This window comes from Colias croceus, chromosome 14 (genome assembly GCF_905220415.1).
Source record: "Colias croceus chromosome 14, ilColCroc2.1".
NCBI classification, from domain to species: Eukaryota; Metazoa; Arthropoda; class Insecta; order Lepidoptera; family Pieridae; genus Colias; species Colias croceus.
In genome coordinates, this window is record NC_059550.1 from 6,740,777 (window position 1) to 6,762,890 (window position 22,114).

Here is a 22,114-nt window from a genome sequence, read left to right on the forward strand (position 1 = left end):
CAGTCTTGGAACTATTTTAATTGCGTCTTTAAATTAATGAAGCATCTTGAATTTTAATTAAGTACTGCAAATCTAGTGATATCTGTCTTAAGACATGTTTACTTACGCAGTTGATAACTATCTATTACCAAGTCTCATCCTATAATCAAACTTCGTTATTTGCCTTTATATTGCTGAAGGAATCAGGAAATGGACAGTGTTTGGTCAGATAGTTTTATTACGATAATGGAACAAAGAGATTTTTCGCTACTGATTATAGTTATTGTTATAGCATGCACGGATTCAGTATGTATTATACTTTATATTATTAGTTTATATAATATGTAAATGAAAAAATATATTTAGGTGTAGAATTAAATTTCAAATAAAATCTGTTTGTATATAGATATTAAATCTCAAGTGATTTTTTATTTCAAGACAAGCAATTTGTTCTTTCTATTTACATGTAGGTACATGTAAATAGAAATAACAAATTGCCAGCTAACAACAATAAACTGCAAACTATAGGTTTTTCCATTACCTAACCAATAAATCATGTAGTTCTATAAATAATGCATAATTGGAAAATTTAATGTGAGGAATAATATATAGAAATTAATTATTACATGTAATTGCGAACAGATGACTCGGCAACAAATTAAAAATGCCGCCAAACTTGTAAAGAAGAATTGCATGGGAAAGAATAATGTTACTGAAGGTAAATAAACTTTATAATAATAATCTTAATGTGACGACCCCATCGCCCACGGTTGGGATATCTATTGTTTACGTGATAATAGATATTCCACCCGTGCAATCAGTCACCCGCAGGACACCTTGTGGCGGGGTGTCGGGGAGTAGCGACCCCGCGGGAACCGAGTGCTCCCGGGGGAGGCCCCTGTCTTCATCTCCGGCTTGCCTTCACCGGCCGGTCGGAGTGAAGCCTGACGAGGACAGGACCCCCACCTCTGGCTTGCCTTAACCGGCCGGCCAGAGTGGAGTCGCGAGAGCTTTTAGCTCGAAGGGTGGATGCGAAGCGTAAGTGGCGAGTGGGCACGTGATGCTGGACCCTCAGGGAGCGCGTGATCGTCGTTTAAAGTCCAGGGACGCCTCTCCACCCTTAGCTGCTCACAATATGTTGCCCCCTTGTCGCACTATTGCAGCGGCTTATTTCGGGGGCCCATACAGTGAGAGGGCGAGTCACCACCTGCCAACATATTTTTACTTTCTTTTAGTAGAAAGGCAGGTGCCATAGTTTCCAATAGTCCCCAAATACCGGCCCATTTAACATCCCTCTCCATAGCCCAGTTTATTTTGTTTTCCATATCTCGAAATAGTCCTACATCGGCCGCGGACTTGCCTAGGATTGTATCTCTATAGTGCAGTCATGGGCAGGCTGCGGCTGGTGTCCCACAACACAGTAAAGTTCTCTGAAGGGCCTCTGCGTGTTGGATCCGTGTCCCCACGTAAGCCTTCCAAAGGACCGGGTACCTTCCTTATGATGGTACCCGAGTATTATGGAATGAGATCTTAATATCTTAACATAATATATTACCTAAAGGCGAAAGTTTGTAAGTATGGATGTATGGATGTTTGTTACTCTTTCACGTAAAAACTACTGGACCGATTACAAATTACAATGAAATTTAGCACACAATATATAGAGGGTAACTTGGATTAACACATACGATAGTTTTTATCTAGTAACTACATAAATCTTATTTTAAGTATACTTTATTTAAATAAGTTATTCCTATAGTTAACTAGTTTTTATAACTACAGCTTAGCTCTATATTTTTCACTTATTGCCAATTTTTTCATTGAAGAGATTGTATTATATAACGTCGTGCCGTTGTTAATCGTCAAAATATATTTACTAACTATCAAAAAGCAGTGTACATACTTAAATCAGTTTCAAGAAAACTCTTGCTGATTACTCGTAAAATTATTTGATCAAATACCTACTTAGTACAATAATTTCTATTTTAATAATAAGTACCTAATACTATACTTGTTCAAATAAACTTTGAATCTGTAATATGATTATTCACTTGCTTTACAGATTTGATCGGAGACATAGAAAAAGGAAAGTTTATTGAAGAGAGAAGTGTTATGTGTTATATAGCATGCGTTTATCAAATGACGCAGATTGTGAGTCGTTAAACTGCTAATTTTTATAACAATTAAAATAAAAATATTAAAATACACAATTGTAAGACGATATGAATTACAAACAAAATACACAACCTAAAAACTCCTAAAAATAGAAGCTTAAAGTTGTTTATGAATTTATATCTTAATTTATGTATATCTCACTAACGTACATGCTTATAAAATGTGATTATTTCTAAGGTAAAAAATAATAAGATCAGCTATGAAGCGTCTATAAAACAAGTGCAGATAAATTATCCTCCAGAGATGAAAGAAGCGATGTTAGTTTCTATCGAGCATTGTAAAAGTACACGTATGTATTTAACGCCTTTTATTTTGGTTTAAAATCTTGCCTAATATTTTAAAGTTGATGTGTTACGGACAATTTGATAAGTCCCGGCACTATTAATATTGGCCGATCTGTATTCATAATGCCCTACTCAATTGGGCTATGTGATTAATATAACATGAATAATCACTTTTTCCCGGTCATTATGAATAATGCCCATCGTATTATGGGCAAAGTAATAACATAGGTGAACTGGAAGTGTTTTTATAGCATAGTCGTTGGTTTGGATAAGTTTGTTGGGGTTGGTTAGGTTTTTTTTTTGTCTTTTAATTTTTAATGTGTTATGATAAAGAGCTTATTGTTTTATAATAAAATGCTTATTTTTTTTCAGCTAAGAAATATAAAGATATCTGCGAATCAGCATATTGGACAGCCAAGTGCATTTACGAAGATAACCCAGATAATTTCTTATTTGCGTAATAAAAGAAATGTATCCTTAAATTGCTTGTTTAATTTTATACATGGTCATATTTTATACCTTATTTATACTATAAATGTATGCTTCAGATATTTTTCAGTGGAACTAAGTATATATTTTTTAGCAGGATTTAGTTACAATTCACTAATATATTAAATCTACAGGTAACGCAAAAAAGAGGGAAATTATAATAGTGTACGAGCACTACAATTTCCCTCTTTTTTGCGCATTATAATATTGATTCATATTTTCTTTTTTTACATTAGAGGTTACCTTCAAAAAAGATGCAAGTTGAATAACCTTAGATAAAGTAATTTGAATTTATATTATCAAAACCTGATTTTTTTTTAATAAGTATTTATAGGGACGTCGTAGGTACTAATGCTTGGCTCATGCCAAATTGTAGACTTTATAAGAGGGCTGAGTGAAGTGTGAACACATCAGTAATAATAACTTATAGGATCACTTCGTTGTACGTCCGTCCTTCCAGACCCTCGGGAACGCGTGGAGATATCAGCCAGCAACGTCTTATATCACTGATAAAGATAAAATTGTGTAAAAAAGGTAGATACGGAAATGACATCATAATTATAGTGATAGTAGTAACTAGTTCGGTCTTATAATGCCATAATTATAAAGATAAACTTTGAAAACCAAGGAAATAATAGTAAGAAAACTATTGCATAATGGGTACTTGCAACGTGTTTTCGCAGTAATAATCCAGTAGGTAATTATATACGTTTGATGGTCAGTACTCATATCAAGGTCTCTGATATATCAGTTGGATGCATCTGCAATTAGAGCATAATGACATTGATCTTCATCTCACGATTTTACGAGCTGCTGGTAATTATTCAAAAATATTGGATGGTTTTGTTTATATAAATTACCTACTTCCATTAAATTAAGAAGCTTTTCCTTCTGTATCTTGTGGATTAGGTATTTCTTTAAAATCAAACTATTATCTAGAATTTATAATAATTTATAATGTTAAAAATAGATAAAAATTAATTCATAAGAAAGAGGATTTATCTAATAATTCAGATTTATACAACTTTGAATCCGTGGTAGCTAAAGCCAATTGCCCGTCTAATCTCAATATGCATGAAATGTTCAAGGCTAATAGGCTTTTTATTTTAGGCTTTTATCTAGGATAGGCTTTTTATTTTAGGCTTTTATCTTTTTATTAGAGCTAGCTTTTATCTTTTTATTAGGCTTTTTATCCTTGATGGATAGTGATCCTGGAGACTTTTTTCGTAAATTACAGTTTTTCCTGTAGAGTTTTTTTTTTCATTTTTCGCTTCTACTGGCCATTGGGTACCTATAGGGTATATGTATTAAACTGCCTCTTTTCCTTGATGAATGATGCATTGCTCATTACCATATTTAGTTAGATTCAAAATATTAAGGAGAATATACCTATTGATGTAATGATGTTCCATGAGTGTTCATTCAAGCACGAAAGTGAATAAAATTGAAAAAAAAAAATTGATAACTTCTTGACTCCGGCTTCGAATGAATTGAACTGAGTTTCCTTCGAACCTTAATAACTACTTATGATGTTCAGATTCTGTTTTAAAGTAATAATATAAGTGTGCATATAATAGTCTAAGGTGTGTTACAAAGTACATAAAATTTCCGTGAATAAAGATGACTCGACTGGTTAAAGTGCATAGCTATGATGATTTAGCGTTATTTAGTACTTCTTAATTTTTTTAACTTAGCCAATTATTCTTTCAAAATAACACCGACAAAAAATACTTTGTCTATGTTCACGTTTTGTAGATTAGTTCTGATCGCCTTCTTTAAACACATCCTAGTAAAGGATATAACTAAATTTTTCTCTACATTTACAATACTGTGATATTAAATTCTGCAATTTAAAAAATAGGCTAGCAATTGTCATTTTTAAGAGAGAAGTTTAGGAAGTCAGACCTTAACAATTTAACTTTTATCTAAATGAGTATAATTAATATAGGACAGAATAAGGACAGAATTTATTCGCATTAAAAATCAAATACATAAAAAATACTTAAGAAAACTAAATTTTATTACGAAAAGTATATAAGTATATAATGTATTTAACTTTATTCAATTTTATTAAGTTCATCATAGTTCGTATGCAGTATGGATCACGAAAACTAATTTTTCTCAGAAGTTAGGACATGTATAAATCAAATGCTCTAGGTATGCAAGCAGTTTTATTTATAACCTTAATGATCTAAGTATATAACCGCTTGCGCAGAATTGATCAAAACAACTGATAAAATTAGATTTTTGATCAAACCAAAGATACAATTTTTATTTAATTAATTACGAAGACCAAAGGTTTTTTGGCAATTATGAACCTCCAAACATTTTCAACCGACTTCAAAAAAGGAGTAGATTCTCAATATATCTATACCTACCTAGTACCTGTTTTTTGGGTTTGTTATGCCATAATTTTCGACTGGTAAACTGATTTTGATGATTCTTTTTTATTTGAATGCTGGCTCTATGTTTCTATGACATCAAGAGTTCGGTTTGATATAGTTAAAAATAGTTATAGAAATATAATATTATTTAACATAATATAGGCAGTCAAAATATACAAAAATAAAAGCACAGGGTTCTTAGTTAATAATTATAAGTTAAAACGTATTCGCTACGAAAGGCACTTTTGCTTCACGTATAAAAATGCCCAATATCAATTGCATCGTTTCTTTCTTGCATCAGGTTATTTTTAGAATGTATTATCTCTGATAGCGTCAGTTATTTATGCGCTATAAAACTTCACGTCGCTATAGCAATTACCAACAAACGATTAGCGCATCCTAAAGCTGTAAAAACAATACTAATGTAAAGCGCAGTTCCGTTGACAAAAATTGCTTGAACAAAAGCGAAACAATACTATGGCAATTACCTCTTTTTGCTTGTATTAGCGTACACTAAGTTAAAGATAATTATCTTAGAAAAAATTGCTTGAGCATTGACGCTAGTATATAAGATGTTATTTTATCCTCACCAACACAGGTAGATACAAAATTGGGTGGATACAAGACGCCTGTGTTTAAATATATTATTTAAATAAATAAAAGCAAAAATGTTGGGATTCCGTTTTGCCTTGTTGTGCGTTGGATTTTTGGCAGCGGCTCTCAATAGTGTGGAAGTGAGTCTTTGTTTGTTTTCTTCAAAAAAAATATGTAATTTTAGCTTTAATCTATACTTTTTTCCTAAATGTTTATTTTTATATTCATTTATAAATAACCGTTTACCCGAAAAAGTAGTAGTGAAGTCCCATGTCCCCTAGTGGGGTAAGGGGCAGGTGCATTATACATAATATGTTTCACTGATCGATTTTCTTTAGGGACAAGTAGGTGATCAGCCTTCCGTGTCCTGCCAGACCGAGACATTTTTTTTTCTTCTTCCCGGGAATTGAACCCAGGAGCCCTCGGTGTTACGCTCACGCGTCATCCACTGTACCAAGGAGGCGGTCAAACCCGAAAAAGTGCCTTCCTATAAACTATATGCGGCTGAAGGTTGGAAAATGGGAAGTTTTAGATTGCGTTAAATATTTAAATTTATGTATAGTTACTACATTCAAATACAAACTGACTGACTTAATATTGTGTAACCTAAACAAATAACTAATTTTGAACATGGCATTATGTAGTATTTTTTTTATATTAGTTAATAAGCTTACCATTATTATTATGATTATTATGATACCACCAATAATACAAATATTACCTCATGATTTCTTATCGCATCTTTTTGTGTGAATTTTACCAATTTACAATCATTATTGTGATTTTTAGTGCGAAGAATCGGTACATCCGTTCATGAGTTTATTTTTATATGATCTAACCGTTTATAACTTTTATATTATTTTTACAATTTTTGTTGGTAGGTTTAACTACCGGAAAAAATGTACAAATGTGTTTTATTTTAAACTAGCAGTCCGCCCCGGCTTCGCCCGTGGTACATATTCACGTTTTCTCTACATAAGAACCATCCTCAAACTTCAAGGAATATTATAAAAAAAGAATTAACGAAATCGGTTAAGCCGTTCTCAAGTTATGCGCTTACCAACACATTTTCGGATTCATTTTTATATTACCTATAGATAATAAAACACATTAATAAATAACATAATCTCCATGCACTAATTTAATAATGCCTAGTACCTATAGATTCTATAAGAGGTCAATTAAAATAAAGTATAGATAGCTTTGGTATAGCCGAGTCAAGGTAGGTGCTACAACGGACTATAGTCGATAGTAAACATATACCTCAATAACAATACTGCATTTACATAGCATAATGCATAAACACATCACAGATACATATCTAATTCACAACCAAGCTTATACAATCAACAGATTTCCTAGAATACACGATTTATTCTTTATCATTTATTACTTTTTCAAGGCCATAAGTCAAGCTGAAAAAATGAAGATCTATGCCGTAATGTTGCCATCGATCCAGGAGTGTAGCAAGGACTATGGGGTCAGCGAGGATGATCTGAAGAAGGCCAAGGAATCTGGTAACGTTGATAGCTTGAACCAGTGCCTGTTGGCTTGCGTCTTCAAGAAGGCTGGAGTGGTACGTATATTGTTTAGAGAAAGTATTGAGGGTTATTAAAAATGTATCGCGATAGTTAAAAGGAACCGGGTTGGCAATTGGCATACAATTAAAATTGCATAAGGAATCTTTTAATCTATGCAAAACAAACCATATTATGTTTATTTATAGACTAGCGGTCCGCCCGTGGTACATATTTCGCAATAAAAGGTAGCCTATGTTCTTTCTCAGGGTCTAAAGATTGTCTGTGCCAAATTTCATAAAAATCGGTCCAGTAGTTTATGAGCCTATTCATTACAATCAAACAAACAAACAATCAAACAAAGTTTTCCTCTTTATAATATTAGTGTAGATAATATGTCTAATTAATATTACCTAGTGTCTAATTATCTCGAAATCAACCCGGCACATAAAATTCTATGATAGTGGACGAGTGTCTAATTAGATTATTTTGAAGAAAAATAAAAATACACTGCATTTTAATTCATAGAGATATACTTACATCAATTGCAGATAAACGACGCTGGACTATTCGACGTAGACAAAACTAAAGAGCATATCCAGAAATATTTATCAGACGCCGGTGATCAAGCTAAGGCCCAGGAAATCATCGGAAAATGTGTCTCAGGTATGCAATTTTTTTTTTTGTATTTTCATCTTTATCTTACCTATAAAGGAATTTCTATTTATAATACGAAAAACACTTACTTTCTACAATGATGAGCTAAAATTTAAAATATACACCCTTATTTAATACTTGTATATTGTATAATATAAAGGTACCCGTTTTCAGCGTTGTCAAAGAGTTTTTTTTTTAGTATCAGCTATCACATACAGAGTCAATTATCGGTCATTTGTTTTAAGCTCTATCTTTGTTTTAGTCTCTATTTAGCTACTCAATCTAAATTATTAATTTATGAACTTATTTAAGAAACTAGCTGCGCTCCGCGGTTTCTCCTGCATGGTTCCGCTCTTGTTGGTTTTAGCGTGATGATTTATAGTCTATAACCTACTCGATAAATGGGCTATCTAACACCTGTGCTAACACCGAAAGAATTTTTCAAATCGGACCAGCAGCAAACAAACTCTTCAGCTTTATAATATTATATTGTATAGGAGATACATACCTACTATAATATAAAATTATTTTGGTAGGATACTATAATATTTCTTTATGTTATTTTCAGTGAACGACAGCCCCGTCAGTGACAGCGATGGATGTGAACGATCAAAGATGTTGTTCGACTGCTTGATCCCCTTCAGGAAAGAGGTATGTGTCTAAATGCCGAAACACTTTTTACAAAATCATTTATTTTTCTTATAAATAATATTAACTTCTTATTAATTAATTAATATCTTTGTTTTTTCCACGTGGAATCTGTTAGTGTAGACTGTAGAGTTTGCATACAAAACCTAAATCATCATCATCATCAGGCTATAATCCACCACGGATGTCACATGTCGTCGATTCTGCGACATGTCGGTTTCCTCACGGTGTTTTATTTCACTGTTCGAGCAGTGGTGATGCAGATAAATGTCTAACAGATGATCCATATCAACTTTTAATTTAAATTTTAAATAATAACTCATTAAAAATAAAATAAGACTGTGATTTAATCAACCCTTTTCTATTTGTTTCAGATCGACCCAACCCGTTAAACCAAAGATAACCAATTTGAGTAGACAAAATAGCTTCATTGATTTATTACCGTTGTTAGAACATTGTTGCCGTTTTTATGATATTCATTAAATAAAATATTGTATTTATCATATATTTGTTTTATTTAAATCTGAGCTTTTTATCTAAGTTTACTTGAAATAATCTTAATGTATGGAGAAATATACCTATTTATACTAAAATAAATCAAAGTTCTAGAAAAGCCTATAATACAAGATGGAAGATTTCCATAAGGGTTAAAAAAAAGTCCAGCTTAAGATGAAATGCATTTGTTAACCATTTTCTTACATACTATGACATAATGATAACGATAAGCATGATATATTTTGAAGTAACTAGTAGCCTGTATACGTAGTTAATCTTATAGTTCCAAGCCAAACTGTAACAGAAAAAAAGCAAATTATGAGTCTGTTTGTTATGAATAAATCATGTTTTAGGTATATTTGGTTTTAAAATAAATGATCACCCATAAAATAAAAAGATGAAAGATCCTTTGGATAATCTCAAGCTGGAATTTATATTTGAAGTTAAGTATTTATAGTTAGTTTGGAAGTTATAAAAACTGACACCAATATTTGAATACTTAGCTCACTTACCTTAGAAGCATTTTCCACCATACACTTGTAGGATAGCATAGCGCGTTCGCAGCCTTTCTCGCCATCACTGACCGATTCGCTGTTGACTAAGAATAAATATTTTATTAAGTATATTTATTCATAATTCAATTTTTTTTCGATTACATATACAACTGGGTAAGTTTTAAAAAAGTAAAAAAAAAACAGCTCGTTCAAAACGATGTGGAATTCTTCAATTATCGTACTTACTAATATTTTCATCTTTTAGTTAAATTACAAATGTATACATTTGAATACTTAGTTGAAAATTTGAAAAAAATTCAGGTAATTGAAAAACTTACTATGTGAGCAGGAGTGAAGATAATCAGCGATAAGTTTCAGTTCTTCCTCATCATTGAACACTGTTTTCGCCATTTCCAGAGCAGTTTCCTTTTGAAGCATGCCTTTGTCGTCCATCTATAACAGAAGTAATATATATTATTTGTATGTTAAAACTATTTATAATGTTGTTTAAGTGTTAAAACTATTTATAAGGTAAAGGCTCCTAATACGGCGGTAGTCAAAATCGCTTCCTAATACGGTGGTATTTCTATTTTCGAGTTTTATTCCTGTTTTATTAATTTTAAGTACACCAAAACGTAAACTATTTATTCCAAATTTATTACTCCATGACTTAACTAACGTTTGCAAGTATAGCACATAGACAACACAACAAGATCAATCAATCTGTGTAACGGCATCGACATGAGAGGTGTTTCCATACAAACGCGAAACAACAAAAGTAAGTACACTAATATTTATAAACTAAGTTTTTCGTATTAATAAGCCGTTCAAGTTTGTATATGTATTGTTTATTGCATTTTCCTACTATTACACTCACTATTTAAATAGCTTGTTTCATATTTGTAAGTCATTTTCTACCCAAAAAATAAGAAATAAAATACCGCCGTAATACGATACAAATTTTATAGATTAATCCTAATACGGTGGCATAACTCCGAAATAGGAAAAATACTGGGCATGTTTAATTGTTTATAACTTTCATTTTATTTACTTATTGAATTAATTCCAAGATTAGTTGGAATAATTATTAATCTGATAAATTAGAAACCATATTCTGCGGTATGTTTTCTTAATTAGAAATCCAGTTAAATATGAAAACGGTTGAGTACAAAATGTTTGTTTCTTAGAAGGGGTAAAAATAGGAAGGTGTATTTTAATGTATCACAAATCATTTATTTTGTATAACTGTTGATTTGAGTTTTACACATCTGAGCCAAAAAACTGTTATCATTTGATTAAGCATTTACATTCTCTTGTTTATCGAATTTTTGATGGGTCAGAATTAGGATTATTAAAAACACGAGTAGTTTTCCTATTACGGTGGTAGATATTTCCAGGTAACTCTGTATTAGGTTATATATGATCTCCTATTACGGCCCTATTTCATAGAACTTAAAATTACCAGATTTAGGGTTGCGTAAATAAATAAGAAGTTTTGTGTCTTTTTTTGTAGATTCTTATTTGATATGCGTGTTTTTTTCCGATAAAACTAAAAGCATAAATGAAACACATTAAAAGTGAATCAACGTAATCAAACCAATGGTTAATGAATAAAAAACTTACAATTTACTTTACTTACACATTCCTATTATTTAACAAATATTATTTGTACGGAACTTCAATGTATATAATATCTGACCCTCCGTATTAGGAGCCGCCTACCGCAGTATTAGGCTCTGACCAAAATCATACCTCCGTATTAGGGAAAATCGACATGACTATTTAAATATTTTTTTAAAATAAGAAATATCATGAAAATAAACATAGACTCAACAGCAATACAAAATTTAAGTTCCACTTTTAACGATAAAGTGGTTTGGCACCTTTAGAAAGACTTACAAATGCTTATTTTTGATACTTACTTTCAAATGTTGCGAAATACCTCCGTATTAGGTGCTTTTACCTTAATGTGTAGAAAAATAATTTTTATTTTTAAATCTGTTATAATTGAGTAATTCATTACTGCCAAAATAATACCTTTTTTCGAAGTGAAACTTCTTTAGGAGCGTTGAGAGTAAAATTATAAGGTCGCGTCGTGGCAATAAGTTTCACTTCTGACATGTGTGCTTGGCACACACGCTCTTTTTATTTTTTTAGTTTCTAACATATATTTTTAACTTTATCAGTAGACAATAGCAAATGCTGCTTTTGCTGGGGATTTCACACAGTCGTTAGTTAAAACGTTTGGCAAAAACCCAGAGTTAATAATCTCTGATATTATATGAATAATTATAACTTTATAAATTGTATTGCAAAAATATACCTTATATACTTTTTAGGGTTTCTAATAAGTACTTACTGTGCCAGTTTTCTTCAAAACACAGGCGAGGAAACATGGCGCATTTTCACCGGTGGGCAATTTCTTAGCTCTCAAGTTGTTAATATCATCCGTAGAAATCATGTTATCTTTAATACATTCAGCACCAACTTTTTCAAAATGTGCATGTATCATTGCTTTTTGATCTTCTGACATCGCCTGTGGAATAATAAATACGAAATATAATACATTATTTTTCATTTAAGCGGTTTAAGAAATTTTTGTTGCTTTCATACTGTTAATTGATTAACATTTATCACTTGAATACAAATCTATTTATTTTCGTTTAACATAATAAAACTGGCCAATTAAAAGATAACTACTGCCTTCAATTTCATACATAAGTTTGTTAACTTAACCGTTAGTTCTGACATCTACATTTTTGTAAAATTAAAATGTCTCTTTCAAAATGCATCCTAAAAAAAAGATAATTTTATAAAATTCACTTACTAGAATACCTTGCGGCATTAAACTGATAACCGAAAAGCAGAAAATTATTGCTGATTTGTGAAACATTTTTAGTTAGGTATGTGTGTTTATTTATAGAAAGGAATCTTTCACACTGATAAATTTTATCTGTCCGAGGCAGATCTTAACTCCATAATATATAAGCATTTTTCTGATAAGTCACCATAATTAATTAATGACTGTATTTGGTGAATTTCGGCTGACATTGAATATAACAAGGTCCGCAAATTACCAATTTGCGAGATTTCCTACAGAAAGGAAATTCTATGTAATTTGTTTATGACCAATCAGTACTACAATGGTAATTCGACAGATTTATCAATGCTAATTTTAGTAAGGTAGGTACTAGTTATACACAAAATATTTTATGAAAACGCGTCAACCAAAAGCAGTGAATATTACTATCTGATATTATATGAATGCTCAATGTACATTTGGAATTTTTTTTTAATCTAAGCACTCTAAGAAACTCTAAGAACTGTCTCTATCTATGGTCTCTATCGTCTCTACAATACTGAAATTGTGGAAAAGCCTGTGAGCAGAAATGTACTTAGTAAATGTTAATAAGAATTTAATAATTGCATGACTCTTGATGTGAAGTAGAGAGTGCTCTATTATCGAAATACAAGATTCCCGCCCGCGGCTTCGCCCGCGTTTGCAAAGGAAAACCCGCATAATTCCCGTTCCCGTGGGATTTCAGGGATAAAAACTATCCTATGTGTTAATCCAAGTTACCCTCTATATGTGTGCTAAATTTCATTGTAATCGGTTCAGTAGTTTTTACGTGAAAGAGTAACAAACATCCATACATCCATACAAATTTTCGCATTTATAATATTAGTAGGATTAGTTATTATATTTTTTCGCATGTTCCTGTCTACCAAAAATATGTACATATTGTAAACAAAGCAAGGGGAATAAATTACATAAATATATAACTATTTATTTTCAAATGCTGACAATATAGAGTTGCAATATATTTTATTATTACTCAATTCTTTTGTGCAATTATGATAACAAGTGCTAATAATATAGGCGCTATGTATTCAAATCTAGTACAATAAAACTTATTTTTACCTACACATAATATTATGTAGTTATAATGCGTTATTTCCTTTATATGATGCAAATGCATCTAAAAATCATTTGTAAAATATCACTTATGGGAGTATTAAAAGGAACTAAATTTCAATGAACTTTATATTCCATTCATCAGTTGTTATACAAATAATTATTATCACAGGTAGTAAGGTGTTATAAAAACATATTTTATATGACACATCACACATTTTCAGTTTTACTCGGTCAGTGAAAAGTTAATAATGTTGTTAGCGGTACTTTTTACAGTTGTATCGTTTAGTGTTTTAGTACAGGTAACCTTTTTTCAATCTTTGTTCCTTTCTTACGTTTTTCAATATATGAACTGATTTACATGAGTATTCAATTCATATTTAATAATATTTATATTGATCTACTTGTTTCTTCGAGAGGTCTGCTGTTACTTTGCTAATAATACAAAAAAAAACTTTCTTAATAAACTAATGAGTAATTATTATTGTGTTCATATCTTAAAAATACTAGATGCAATTCTGTGCCTCCAGTGAATAAGGGAATAACTCAAAAACAGCATTTTTCAGGAGAGACAAAAAACTATATATCAACAGTTAAATCTTTATAACTTCAAATTTTTAAGCTTGTATGGGTAAGATAGGATGTTAGACTTTAGTTCTACATATGAACACATATTGTAACAACCCCATAAATATACTTTTTTCGTGTTTTTTTGTAGTTGTGGCCTTATGAACGAGTACTTCATGGAATAACTCAATGTATTCACATATTTTTTTTTTGCTCTTTGCAATATAACGACTTATGCCCTAATGCACTATGTTCATAATCACATAACACGACTTATATTATTGCCAGCTTTGGTTTTATAGAAATGATGCGACTTATTATGCTTGAAATTTGTGTACTTTATGACTCAATTGAGGCCTTTTAGTGGAACAACCATGCACGTAGCTTGAAAAACGAATGAAATCAACTGATTTTTTATCGTTATTAGATATAATAAAAACAAAATAACATTTAGGTGTTTATATGCATTTAACCCTAGAAGTCCAATCTACGTAAATTTGACGTACACCGCGGCGAAATATTTGTTTTTTTCTTTTCTATATTTACCATCGAATCGCTTCGAAATCCAGAACCAACTCATTAGCCGTCGAGACCTAGCAGTACATAGTTGGTTCATCCCGGTAAATTCCGCCATTTTATAGTAAAGATGTTGTACGTCATTTTGACGTATAATAGGGCTTTTCGTATTTTTTACGATTGTTTCAAATTTTTTATTTTGTGATGAAGATGATTATATGAATATTTTTTTTTTCCAAGTCACGTTTTACATGATAGAGTATTATATACATTATATTGAGTGTAAAATAGGATCCAGAAAACTTTAATACTAGGACGAAAAACCTTCAATTTTAGTAAATGACGATTATTGTCTTCCGCTGGATTAGGACTCCAAGCAAGAGGATTAAGTAGCTAAAGATGTTGTCCGGAGAAAAACCGAATATGTATGTCATGGTGGAGGATACAAGCACTATAAAGAGATAAGAGAAGCTCGAAAACCATATTCCTGTATGTTCAGTTACCTTACAGCGAAAGTTATAGTGGCGATATTTTACGGCAAATATGGAATTTCTATATCATATAATATCAAAAATACAATGAGCCGCAAAGATTTTATGAAAAAATTAAGCACTCATTTGAAGGTGCCTTGGATGCAAATACGAGTGCAAGTGGCACGCACTTTGAAGTATCTTGACAAATACAAGACTAGAATTTTGACAATATCCCAATTTTTTCAAAATATGTGGTACCAGAGTATCGATAATATGTTAACGATAATGCAGGGCCAAAAAAGTATCGATATTGCGGATTTTTTTTCCTATAAAAAAGGCAAATCACCAAATTACAGTGGCTAAAACGCTATATGAGAGTACAATATTCATAATAATTGTCAAGACCGGTTATAAAAAAATTTTCTATGCGACTATAATAATTATAGTATTATTTTAGTTAGATTAAATTAAAAAAAAGATTAAAAACTAGTTATTTTTTATAAAACTTACCCAAATATAAGAAGAAAATATAAGTTTAACATTTTTGTTGGCTTTTTTTAGATGATTCAACTATCGTTCTGTATTTATATAAACAAAGAGTATATTAGCACTTAATGTGTTAATTAAAACTGTATTTTTAATATCTATTGCAAAAAATAGTTAATTTCCATAGAAATATTATTAGTATCCCAAGTTAACTGATAAATAAAAAAAGATTGAAAAATATTATTAAGCAAAAAGGAATAGTGTCCGTTGTTTCCGTGCAGTATTCAAATAGACCAATAGTAACACGGCATTAATGCAAAACTGTCTCATGTCGTCACTTGAACCAAACTTGAACCAATGACACTAAGAGTTGTTCCTTTATGCTCATGTTAGAAAAATGACACAACTGCGTTTATACTAAAATAGTGTTAAGCACGGATGGAACAAAATGAATTAAGTCTTTATTCAAAAAGTATAACTACACATTATGTCTTTGTGTTCGTGGGTTATTTTGACTCGAGACGAATAGTTCCTTTGCGATTGCCTAAAATGATGGATAAGGTAACTTATACCGTTTATCACACCCTACTTATACCGTTTGGGTCATTCGAAAAACTGGGTTAGGATGCAGCTAGAGATATGACCTTTTGATATGTTGTGTATTTTGACGAGCTGAATCCAATGGTGCAATAAAAACCAAAGGGAATAACTCGTCTTACTCCCTTATTCACTGGAGGCACAGAATTTATAATTCACATTTTTATCTGTATTATTATTTATTTACAGAGCAATGACAAACTGGATGAGCTTAAACAACAATATTTACAAATGATCATGGATTGTTCTGCGGCCACACCTTTGACCGAAACAGATATTGAACAGTTGAAAAATAAACAAATGCCAGACAAGGAATCGATCAAATGTCTCTTTGCATGTGCTTATACTAAAGCAGGCATTGTAAGTAGAATATTTGGAATTTTTAATTTATTGCAATTCGTAAGCTTAATATATAGTGCTAGGTAACGGTACTTAACTATATATTATTAGAGCCAGCGCGCACGAGCAACTTTGTCTCCGCAACTATTTTGTCTCCGCAACTATTTTGTCTCTCCCACCCATGGTCTAGTATGAAAGTGCGCGCACGTAGCGACGCAACTCCCCATACAAATTGATGGGAGAGACAAAATAGTTGCGGAGACAAAGTTGCTCGTGCGCGCTGGCTCTTATGGCGCAGGACAAAGACAATTTTAGTTCTTACTTGACAGTCTCAACACGACGGAGTTTATCAAGCGTAGAGTATTTTTATTTGTGTAAACAAATTTACAAAAAAAAAGGTTAAATGTTTCAAAGCGTTAGGAAGAAGAAAGGGAGAAATATAATTAAGAATTTCGTTGTTTATCAAAGGTATTTGAATGTACATATTTTGTTTTTCGACGTAAAGGTAGAGCCAAATATGTGTTACTCTTATTATGAAGCTGAAGAGTTTGTTTGTTTATTTGAATGCGCTAATCTTAAGAACTACTGGTCTGATTTGAAAAATTTCGCTGTTAGATAGTCCATTTATCGAAAAAGACTATAGGCTTATATATCAGCACGCTAAGACCAACAGAAGCGGAGCAATGCGGATAAAACCACGGAGCACAGCTAGTATACGATAAATTAAGACAAAGCTTATTATTCTATACTTAAATATCGAACAACAACCATAAACAGTTTAATTTTTTCATCGAAATCATTGATTTTGTATTAAAAAATAATATAGGTAGGTACATATCAGTTACTACATGAGCTTCATCTAGTCAATATAATATGATTACATAAAAACAAAACAAGGTCACGCAATTACTATGTTCACAGTCCCCGAACAAAGCCGATTAGGATTTCCACAAAATTATGTTTAACGACCGCGGATGCTTAATTTAGAGTTCCCTTTCAAAATTTCGAAACTTTAAAGCCTCTATGTGAAAATGGTGCTGTTTTTTGCAGCGAAATTTTTAAATAATCTATGATAAACTTTCAGAATGATTATAGGCCTATTGTTAAGATATGCAACTGCTAATTGAATAATAAAAATATTATGTGACTAATGTAGTTTGTTCTCCTTCTGAAATTAATAGGAAGAAAAAATTCATTCTTGTAAATACATCATCTATGACATCTAGCATAGATCTCTATATTTTCTAATGTTTTAATTGATGTAGTACCACAGTGTAGTACTTTTACGTGTTTCCTTTTCAGATATTATATGCCAACGAATGGTAAACTTACGCTAGCGAAAGATGAAATACATACCCAATATATTATTATGCTCATTAGATTAGTATATTTCTGTCATTTGTTCATTTTATGTCTATGTTTCATTTCAGATGAGTGAAGACGGATTTCTTTCTGTTGAAGGAACAAACAAGCTTGCCCAAACATACTTAGAAAATGATCCTGAGAGGCTAAAACAAGCGGAGCAGCTGACAGAGGCTTGTAAATTTGGTAAGTTGCTTAAAAATTAATTCTGTTTCGTACCGTAAAATACAGTTCTTTTTCATATTAGTTCTTTTTACTTTTTTAAAGAATGTTTGAATTAATTTGAGTGTTTTGTTTTAGTAAATGACGAAAATATAGATGGGAATATAGCCTGTGAGAGAGCTGCTTTAATTTTCAAATGTACCGTGGATAGGGCTGAAGAGGTAGATATGTATTGAAAAAGGGTTAATAATTGAGAATTGTTCAATTTGTATTTAGAAATATCAATTTTCACTATCTCAATAGATTTGATATTTATAAGATCACTAGCTTTCCGCACGCGGTTTCACCCGCGTTTTCAAAGAAAAACCCGATTAGTTCCCGTCCCCGTAGGATTTTCGGGATAAAACCTATCCTATGTGATAATCTAAGTTACCATCTATATGTGACCTAAATTTCATAGTAATTGGTTATATAGTCAAGCATAGAAGAGTAACAAACATACACATACACATTACACATCCATCCAGGAAGTATTCAAACACAATTATTTTAAATTCATGTTGTTTCTTTCTATTTCAGTTTGATTTCGTGTTTTAAAAAGAAGGAAGAATATTTGGTGATACCTACTTAGTCCAAGATTTATTGTTTTTTTAAATTTATGTTATAAGTTTTTGTAAAAATGTGATACGAATAGGTACTTGTATTGTCTACGAGAAATTTAAAATTGATGTATCAATCTTATTGTGTGCAACTCATGATTTTGGCCACAGAATGCAAAGTTATCTGATAACATTGTATCGGTTATACCTACATATAGTTCTGTGGGTTATACTGTATACATATTAAATTGGTTTTGAACTGTTAAATCATTCACAGTTCATGTAAATATTATGTGTTATTCAATGTTAATAATATAAGATTTTAATAATGTAAATAAAAATTTAATTTTCTAGATTCTGCATGTGTATGATAAATATTTCAAAGCGAACCCTAAAATGATATTGATTTAATCTCAATATAAATATAAAGAATACAATGAAATAAATTATAATAGTTTAATGAGATGGAAAACATTAAAGAAAATAAGTGTCCAATTCCAAAACTTATTGTGATTGTATCAAAACTTATTAATTAAACCAATGTGATTTATTATTTGAAATTATATCAATTTAGATCATTTAAACGATATATTTGATATAAAAGTGACCGGTGATACTATTCTAATCTATTCTATAACGATGAATAATAAAGGTAGTTACGTTATTTGTTTTGTGTTTTATTTTGTTCTGCAAAATGGAAACGTTTTGGGGGTAAGTTTGTATATGATATCTATTCTCTATATATCTTTATGTTTCCTAAAAAGATTTTGGTTAATTTAGGAATTTACAAAGTATTGAATTATTTTGAATCAAAAATAAGTTGCTGCTCTGTTTAATAAGCAACATAATATATCGCTAAATATGTAGATATAAGCGATATCTATCAAAGACAACTATTGCATCAAACATGAGTTTTCTTCAAACTGCACAAAGAGGTTTTGTAAGTGCTATTGTATGGACTACAATAGTACAAAAAAGCTCAGAAACTTATATTGAAGAATAAACTGATTGTGTACTTTATTAACTATGCAAATTGCAAAGTCAATAAGGTCATACACTTGTACCTACTTATGTTTGACAAATAAGAATTTATGAATTGAATTGGAATGAAAAAAAACCGCATACCTACCGCGTTCCCTGTATAAGACGTAAGCTTTTATCCCTGAAATCCCACAGGGATAAAAGCTATGTCTTATTCTGGGTCATCAGAGGTGACATACCACATTTCATTGTAATAGTATTTGCGTAAAAGAGTAACAAACATCCATCCTAAACAAACTTTCGCATTTATAATATTAGTAGGAATAGGTCGTAAGTCCAAGAGCCGTAATGATCTAAGGTCCGCGGCGACCTGACCTTCGTTATTTCATAAAAGCTGAAAGTGTTTCAGTGTATAAGATAGGTAGGCACCTATTTGTTAAAGCAAGAAGCTCAATTTTTATATTTCATAGGGACACTGTAGAAATCTCATCCATTGCCCACAACAAAATATAACTTCATAATCACTGGTCGTTCTTACCTATAAGAGACATACACACAACACAGCAAAACTTTCAGCTTTTAAAATAGGTAGACTAATAAGCACCTCTAGATTTTTTTTCTCATTTACAGGCAATGACAGATGAAGAAGCCAAAGCAGATTTTGCGAAGGCGATAATGGCATGTGCTAAAGACGCATCCGTAGATATGAGTGATATTATGTCTTTAGCCAGTCTGATTGTACCGACAGACTATAAAGTGAAATGTGTTCTCGCCTGCGCGTATCGGAAGAAAGGATCGGTAAATAATACTTAATATTCTAATGATTGCTATAAATAATTACACATGAAATACGCTCATTGCCTTGATGATTCGTGTTAAAAAATTCCAGGGTTTTCATTTATAATGATTCCTTGTTATACCTACATAAAAAATCAAAAAACAATATTCTATCACTGACAATAATACTACCAAATGGGTATAACATTTTTAAAAGGCACTAGCATAATAGCATTTGGTACATATATGCCTTGCAATTCTTTAAATCCCCATCCAAGTACTAACCTAATTTTTTTGTAGTCTGTACCCCAATGTTGCTAAAACTAGTTTAAAGATTCTTCTTATAGGTACCTACGTCCTTGTTGATTTTAGTATTTCAAAAAAGGTAATGAAATTTATTTTGCAGCTGAATGCTCAAGGCATGTATGACATCGACGGGGCATATGCACTAGCTGAAACCATGATGAAAGGCGATGAAGTACGAATAAAAAAAGGAAAGGAATTAGCAGATGTTTGCGCCGCTGGTATGCAAAATGAGAAAATGATTGAGGATATTCTTATATTAAATACCAAGTATTTCTACATTTTTAATTATTTCAGTAAACGATGAGAAAGTGAGTGACGGAGAAAAGGGGTGCGACAGAGCTGCATTGATGTTCAAATGTGGTGTTAAAAATGCTGCTAAGGTTTGTATTTTATAATGTAGGTAGTTGTTAGAACTTTCAGCTGTTTGACAATATGGTATACGTACATACCTACCAATATATCAGCAAACTTAAAAATAGAATTAGAAAACGTAGCTAATCACAATGTGTTTGCCGTTTGGTCGCTTTCGTAACAAACATCCTCCAATGTAATAAACTCTGGCATTTGTATTTATTAAAATTTAATAATAGGTATGAATTAATATAAGTAAAAGTGCTAAATTTAATTTTCCCTTTTCAGTATGGCTTCAAATTATAACCAGCTAATACCCACCATGTCCAGTGATGCTCCACATGATTATAATAAAGTTTTCATGAAATAAAAACGCTGTGTTTTTACTTTTTAATTGCTTGCCTGTTTTTTTTAATCTACAATCTTGTGCCAATAACCCCTAAAAAGTTGTATTGGTATGCAAGGATGATAAAGTAGGTCTACTATGTGAGAATGCAAATGCAGCAAATTCTTTTACAATGAAAATTAAAATCTCAAATTATCAATTATCTCACACCACTTCCTTTGGTATGAGGATATTTTTATACAAATTAATTAAAATATCTTAGACAGAATTATTCAGACATTTTTTTGTTTCTTATTAAAGCGCCATCTTCAAGTTAATATGAGAACTAGAATACTCATCAATATGAAGTTGAGGATATAGTTCAAAACTTTTTACATAGATGGCGTTGAATTAAAATTAAAAATTAGAATTTAATTAATACAAAATGACAAAATTTTAAAATAAGAATAATTAAAATGAGGTATATTAGGAAGCGTAAATTATTTATTTATAAGTAAATATTTTAATTAATCTACACATTATATAGCAGAATAAAAAATGTATAAATATTAAATACCTACAGATTATTAAAACAAAAAAAAAAAGATGAAATAGGTATCTATAATCTGTGAGATATGCAG

General features: G+C 31.2%; 4 protein-coding genes across 4 annotated transcripts; 3 read left to right on the plus strand and 1 right to left on the minus strand.

The window, feature by feature from the left end:
* The first annotated feature begins 214 nt into the window (after positions 1-214).
* LOC123697264 (general odorant-binding protein 72-like) lies at positions 215-2,920 on the plus strand. The gene is made up of 5 exons (XM_045643723.1): positions 215-285; positions 622-697; positions 2,042-2,130; positions 2,332-2,443; positions 2,811-2,920. The coding sequence occupies exons 1-5, from the start codon at positions 226-228 to the stop codon at positions 2,897-2,899; spliced, it is 426 nt and encodes a 141-aa protein (XP_045499679.1). The 5' UTR covers positions 215-225; the 3' UTR covers positions 2,900-2,920.
* A 2,810-nt stretch (positions 2,921-5,730) lies between these two features.
* On the plus strand, positions 5,731-9,230 carry LOC123697311. The gene is made up of 5 exons (XM_045643779.1): positions 5,731-6,045; positions 7,308-7,481; positions 7,974-8,088; positions 8,648-8,730; positions 9,102-9,230. Exons 1-5 carry the CDS (start codon positions 5,980-5,982, stop codon positions 9,117-9,119), a joined length of 456 nt encoding a protein of 151 aa, XP_045499735.1. The 5' UTR covers positions 5,731-5,979; the 3' UTR covers positions 9,120-9,230.
* Positions 9,231-9,499: 269 nt separating this feature from the next.
* On the minus strand, positions 9,500-12,561 carry LOC123697583. The gene is made up of 5 exons (XM_045644125.1): positions 12,544-12,561; positions 12,076-12,252; positions 10,055-10,169; positions 9,735-9,820; positions 9,500-9,517 (listed from the first exon to the last, which is right to left on the minus strand). Exons 1-5 carry the CDS (start codon positions 12,559-12,561, stop codon positions 9,500-9,502), a joined length of 414 nt encoding a protein of 137 aa, XP_045500081.1.
* Positions 12,562-13,861: 1,300 nt separating this feature from the next.
* On the plus strand, positions 13,862-21,494 carry LOC123697584. The gene is made up of 8 exons (XM_045644126.1): positions 13,862-13,934; positions 16,461-16,631; positions 18,041-18,158; positions 18,273-18,355; positions 20,345-20,512; positions 20,898-21,015; positions 21,092-21,177; positions 21,437-21,494. The coding sequence occupies exons 1-8, from the start codon at positions 13,884-13,886 to the stop codon at positions 21,452-21,454; spliced, it is 813 nt and encodes a 270-aa protein (XP_045500082.1). The 5' UTR covers positions 13,862-13,883; the 3' UTR covers positions 21,455-21,494.
* The last annotated feature ends 620 nt before the right edge of the window (positions 21,495-22,114 follow it).

Excerpts from the sequence above, each read along its gene's own strand:
- LOC123697584 (XM_045644126.1), top strand. The coding sequence starts at position 13,884 with ATGTTGTTAGCGGTACTTTTTACAGTTGTATCGTTTAGTGTTTTAGTA. Across the intron at positions 13,935-16,460 it reads CGTTTAGTGTTTTAGTACAG|AGCAATGACAAACTGGATGA; the intron begins GTAACCTTTTTT and ends ATTTATTTACAG. Across the intron at positions 20,513-20,897 it reads CGTATCGGAAGAAAGGATCG|CTGAATGCTCAAGGCATGTA; the intron begins GTAAATAATACT and ends TTTATTTTGCAG.
- LOC123697264 (XM_045643723.1), top strand. The coding sequence starts at position 226 with ATGGAACAAAGAGATTTTTCGCTACTGATTATAGTTATTGTTATAGCA. Across the intron at positions 286-621 it reads TTATAGCATGCACGGATTCA|ATGACTCGGCAACAAATTAA; the intron begins GTATGTATTATA and ends AATTGCGAACAG. Across the intron at positions 2,444-2,810 it reads CGAGCATTGTAAAAGTACAC|CTAAGAAATATAAAGATATC; the intron begins GTATGTATTTAA and ends ATTTTTTTTCAG.
- LOC123697311 (XM_045643779.1), top strand. The coding sequence starts at position 5,980 with ATGTTGGGATTCCGTTTTGCCTTGTTGTGCGTTGGATTTTTGGCAGCG. Across the intron at positions 7,482-7,973 it reads TCTTCAAGAAGGCTGGAGTG|ATAAACGACGCTGGACTATT; the intron begins GTACGTATATTG and ends CATCAATTGCAG. Across the intron at positions 8,089-8,647 it reads CATCGGAAAATGTGTCTCAG|TGAACGACAGCCCCGTCAGT; the intron begins GTATGCAATTTT and ends TGTTATTTTCAG.
- LOC123697583 (XM_045644125.1), bottom strand. Across the intron at positions 10,170-12,075 it reads TTTTGAAGAAAACTGGCACA|ATGGACGACAAAGGCATGCT; the intron begins GTAAGTACTTAT and ends CTTCTGTTATAG. Across the intron at positions 9,821-10,054 it reads TCTTCACTCCTGCTCACATA|TCAACAGCGAATCGGTCAGT; the intron begins GTAAGTTTTTCA and ends ATTTATTCTTAG.